Source organism: Zingiber officinale, chromosome 1B, assembly GCF_018446385.1.
Source record: "Zingiber officinale cultivar Zhangliang chromosome 1B, Zo_v1.1, whole genome shotgun sequence".
Taxonomy (NCBI): Eukaryota; Viridiplantae; Streptophyta; class Magnoliopsida; order Zingiberales; family Zingiberaceae; genus Zingiber; species Zingiber officinale.
Window position 1 is genome coordinate 108,384,670 of NC_055986.1, and position 5,341 is coordinate 108,390,010.

Genomic DNA, 5,341 nt, shown 5'->3' on the forward strand with positions numbered 1-5,341 from the left:
CATGCTGTGCGATTGTCGGCTCCATTGTTATTGAGCACATCGCCAGTTACATGACCTGCACACACACAACCACTCATGGGTTAGTGGTATTTCAAGCAGGGTGTGTGTTGCAATTTGCTCTATCAAGGCTCCGCTGGTCTGCTCATGGGTAGCAATGACTGCAGCGTGGTAGCGAGCAGGGATCCCTCCTCTTGACTATGACACAGGGAGATGAGGGCTTTGGCTCCCCCACTCCATTTAGAGTAGGAGGATAAATGTACTCCGACATCATCCTGTCCACTCGGTCACTCAGGAGTAGTGATGGCAGAGTGCACAGTTGTCATAGCCCTACCCACTCGGTCTCACATCATGTGTGAGATAGTTGACTGGCATCAGGAGTGACAATGTCATTTGCATCATATGCATGGATTGCATTTATTGCTTGTGATTGCTGCATATTGGATACTGAATTTCTGTGGTTGCATATGATTGACATGCATACAGGAGACATGATGGATTTAGTCTGACGACCTTTATGTCAGGATAGGAGGCCCTGGTGAGTACAGTTCTTCTTCTGTTGTTCAGTTTTGCATTACCTGTTATTGTTCAGGAGGCTGTACACCATGATTATTACTAGTAGTTATATTTTACTATGCATGTCCGCTTGAGACTCGCTGAGTTGTTGAACTCACTACTCCTTATTTTTCATGTTGTTTTCAGGTTAGCACATAGATATGTCGTATTGTTTGGAGTATCTTGACTGTCGGTCCTACGTCACATCAGAAGATGGTTTACCTCACTTTTGATTTCTTTTATATATATTCTTTATTGATTTAGCATTGTATTGATGTTTAACCATGTGGCTATTTCGTTGTTTTGGTGTTGTATTTGTATTTAAGTCGTGTCGGCAAGTATTGTGTTGTTTTGGTTGTATGGGCTTCCCGTTTGTTCTTCTACTGTGTTTTTAGTACAACCGTGTGGGTTGTTTAATATATATAACTGCGTAGTTGTGTATATTCCAGCCGTGTGGACTGATGTATTTTTTTTGTTGATGTATATATGATTCAGATTGTTACTGGTACAGGGAAGATGCTGCCAGATTTTCCTCTAGCAGAGACTCCTCTGGGGCGTGACATCCTTTCCCTTCCGAGCTCAAGATGATGCACCTCCATAGCCTCCTTCCATTGTAATTGAAAATTGGAAACGAAAGTGTATAAAGAATACGAAATTGAGATTAAGAGTAGAGAAGATGTGTGTGAAAATAATGCAATGAGTTCTCTATTTATAGAGTTTGGATAGTAACGAACACTAAGTCATAGTCATTGATCAAAAAATAGTCAAATGATCCTAATCGTTAAAAAAAATACTCAAACCCCCTCCCCCCATCCTCCCAACGGCTAGAAATCGTCAGTTAACCAATGGTTCAAACTATAAAAAATCGATAAGCTGAACGGTGGTTACCGACGGGTTGAACGACGATTAACCGACGGTCCGCCGGGTTTTCACCAAAGGAACCAAAACCGCCGGACCCGTTCCGGTTTGACCCCGCGAACCGGGTCAACGGGCAATCGGCCTATTGACCCGGTTACAGGCCGGGGCTGGGTCCGGGCCAGACTCGGCCCGGGGTCGAGTCTAGCTGCAATCCTCATCACAAGATTCACTTTCCGCCCAAAACTATTAACCAAGTCTAGACCTGTATTTTCTTCTTGGTGCAAAATTTTCAATCCATTTTGTCATCACTCAAGGCTCTGGATGGAATAGCACCACATAATCCCATCCTCCCCCACGGCTAAAAAATCCCATCCTCCCCAACGTCTAAAAACCGTCGGTTAATCAGCGGTTCAAATTGTAAAAAATAGACGGGCTGAACGACGGTTAATCGACAGTCCGCCAGATTTTCACCAAAGGAACTAGAACCGTCAGACCCGTTCCAATTCGACCCAGTGAATCGTGTCAACGGGCAACCGACCTGTTGACCCGATTATGAGCCCGGGCCGGGTCCGAGCTAGACCCGGCTCGGAGTCCGATCTAGCTACAATCTTAATCACAAAATTCACTTTCCGTCCAAAATTATTAGCCAAGTCTAGACCTGTAACTCTTTGGTACAAAATTTTCAATCCATTTTATCATCACTCAAGACTCTGGATGAAATAGCACCACGTAATTAAGGCGGAGCCACAGGGGTGACCAATTACTCAAGTCTAGACCTGTAGTTTTTTCAGTGTACACGAATTCCAGGCGAATTTGTCATCACTCAAGAGTCGGGATGGTACAGCAGCACATTAATTGAGGAGGGGTCAAGTCAAGACGTGTATTTTCGGCGTGTAGGGATTCTAAGCCTCAACCACAATAAATTGTGGTCATCTTGCTCCTATGTGTGAAAGAGCTCTAATTCTCATTGAGAAAGGGATATATAAATATATATCCATCCCAAAAAATGAATTACTTATCCTTTTGGCTATTTATCTATCATAATTTGTGTGGTACGTTCGAGAGTTTAATTAACTCGTGGTGATGATATATAGAGTGGTTAAAGTGAGTGCTTAAACCAAAATATACGTTATATTTAATTTCCCCATCAATCCCCATCAATCACACAAATGGTCCCGCTAACATTCTAGCTCATAATAACCAGGACAGTAGTCAGTCACAATGTTTATTCTCCGTTTACAAATTGGCAACCATTCCTGTTGCATGGGCATTCTCAAACTCATACTGACGCACAAAATTATCTTTCAGAGATCGAGTTGAGAGAAGACGATGGAGAATTGCACCACCAATAGCCCCACCATTGATATTCTCAAAAATCAGCCTCTTCACATCCAGCAAATAGTCTTGGAAGCATCCACCTGCGTCATCACATTTTGCTTGATGTTGTCTTTCCTCATCGCTGCCTGTCAGAATAGATTATGGATGAAAAATAGGCTCGCTACTCTCTTACTCGAGAACATCACAAATCCCCTCGCACATCTCTTCGTCAACGTCGTCGTCCTCGTCCTCGTCTTGCCCTTCAAGAACTACCTCTACTTCCTCTGGGTGATGCTCCTCATAATCGGCTCCGAGTCCACCAGTTGCATCTCCGGCTATAGCCTCTCTGACCCCCAAACCGCAAAGAAGATGTACTTCTTGCTCTTCGTCGACAACCTCTGCGTCGGTCTCTTGATGATCTGGTGGTACCCCAAAGGGTCCAAGTTCCGCGTTCACCTCTGGGCTCTTTGGATCTTAATCACGTTAAAGACAGCAGAGCGGTGCTTGAGCTTCTTCTCCGCCAGGCGAGCCTATGGGACGAACAAGATCGACCTCGTCTCCGACTACATGCAGTACGAGCATACGCTGAGCTCGCCAGAGGAGGTGGATCCAGCCACTCTGCAAGGGTACAAGTACCTCGTACACGGGGAAGAAGGGGTCAAGTTCAACATTAGTGGCGATTATCAGGTACGCATCGACTTAGAGAATCAAAGACTCGTGACCATCGACAAGATCTGGCGATGCAAGACCGGCTTGCTCAGCCCGGGAATTGACATCCTCAAGGACTTGTGTCTCTCCTTCGCCTTGTTCAAGCTGCTACGGCGAAGTTTTGCTCGTTGCCCCGCGGCCGAGTCTGAGCGACCCAAGACTCGTGACTTGGTGTTTGAAGGGATCTTAGCAAAGGGCGACGGGATCAGAGCCTTCGAGGTGGTGAAGGCTGAGCTAGGGTTCCTTAGAGACCTCCACCACACCAAGTACCCCATCATCTTCGGCTGCGGATTCCCGACTGTTAACTTCATCATATGCCTCGCCGTTCTTGCAGTCATGGGGTGGCTCAGCAAGGTAGTTTACCACGACTACCACCGTCCCCCGGCAGGTGAGAAGGTGCATTACGTGGGGAATTACAACGTCGATCTCGACATCACCTACATTGTCGTGGGCATGATCCTAGCCATGGAGGTCACTGAATTCCTCACTTATTTATTCTCCGACTGGGCTAAGGTGATGCTGGTATGCGGCCATGTCCAAGGTTCTTCTTGGCTTCTCAAACATTATTCTCTATCCAAAATGCTCAGGTTCATCTGCACGCCCACTTTTTCACAAGCTCTGTGCAGTCACATTGGCCAGCATTCACTCCTTGACAACTCCAATTCCTCGGCATGCAGCAGCAGCATCCTGGGAAGGAGGCTGGGGCCAGGGAAGGATCAGAATACGCTTGTCAAAGTGCCACCTGAAGTGAAGATGGCGATTGCTACTTCCCTCCGTCAAAGTCAAGGGAACCTGTCTAATGGTGGATCATCTCTGCAGAGGAATGGGGTTACAGAATATTTGGGCTGGGCATGCAACTATCCTACTCTCGTCCACACCATAATGGTTTGGCATATCGCTACGCACTACTGTGAGATGGAATACGATCTATCACAGAAGAGTGTCAGTGCTCCAACAAATGAGATGGTGCAACGCAACAAACTGACTGCAAATGCATTGTCTCAGTATTGTGCTTACTTGTTGGTTTTTGTCCCAGATCTGTTGCCAATTAGTGCTAGGCATGATACAAAGCTTGTGCTCGATAAGATGGTGCATGAGACTAGGACGTTTATGGAAGGAGCCAAAACAGAGAGGGACAAGTATGTCAAAATGAACCAGGTGGGTAATAATGAAGAAACTGTCATTGCGTTTGGGTCGAGATTGGGAAAGCAGCTTGGATCGATAAGCTTATATGAAAGATGGAAGGTGCTAGCAGATTTGTGGGCAGAATTGTTGGTGTATCTTGCTCCAACTGATAACCCCGATGCACACTTGAAGAAACTTGCTGATGGAGGAGAGTTTATCACGCAGGTTTGGATTCTTCTCTACCATGCAGGCATTCTTAAGCAGCCATTAGCTACTACCAATATTGATGCGTGAGCATGTGTATGTATCAGTTGGATTAATGTTTGTTTTCAATTAAGAAAATTAAGATGTAGTGGTAATTGTATTGCACTGTGTGTGACTATCTAGTAATAATTGTATATTTGTATTGCACTGTGTGGAGACTATCTAGTGGTAATTGAATTTGATCCCATCCGGAAGCTAAGTCGGATGGAGGTGGGCCTTGGTGTACTGGAAGTTGATGGAAAGTCGCCGAAGCGTCGGATCTACCTGGCACCCCCTGAAAGGTTCGCACGGGTGGCTGACGAAGGAAGATGACCAGGACAATGACTCTGCTGCTCTACGCACACTCAGACGAGCCCACGAGTCGTTAGAGACCAGAAACTCGGGAAAAAATTCCCGGGTCAGACCCTCCGACGCTCAAGTCAGGTACTTTTTCCCCAGAAAACACAGAGAAAAGACGAAAAGTACAGACTGGTGAGAAATGACGAGTGAGTGTACCTGTATAAGGGACAAAGCATCC

General features: G+C 45.9%; 1 protein-coding gene across 1 annotated transcript; it reads left to right on the forward strand.

Moving 5' to 3' along the window:
* Positions 1-2,739: 2,739 nt before the first annotated feature.
* On the forward strand, positions 2,740-4,854 carry LOC122040893. Its single transcript, XM_042600379.1, has one exon. It carries the CDS (start codon positions 2,740-2,742, stop codon positions 4,852-4,854), a length of 2,115 nt encoding a protein of 704 aa, XP_042456313.1.
* Positions 4,855-5,341: the final 487 nt, after the last annotated feature.

Bases quoted from the DNA above. Each gene is read 5' to 3' on its own strand.
- LOC122040893 (XM_042600379.1), top strand. From the start codon at position 2,740: ATGGAGAATTGCACCACCAATAGCCCCACCATTGATATTCTCAAAAAT.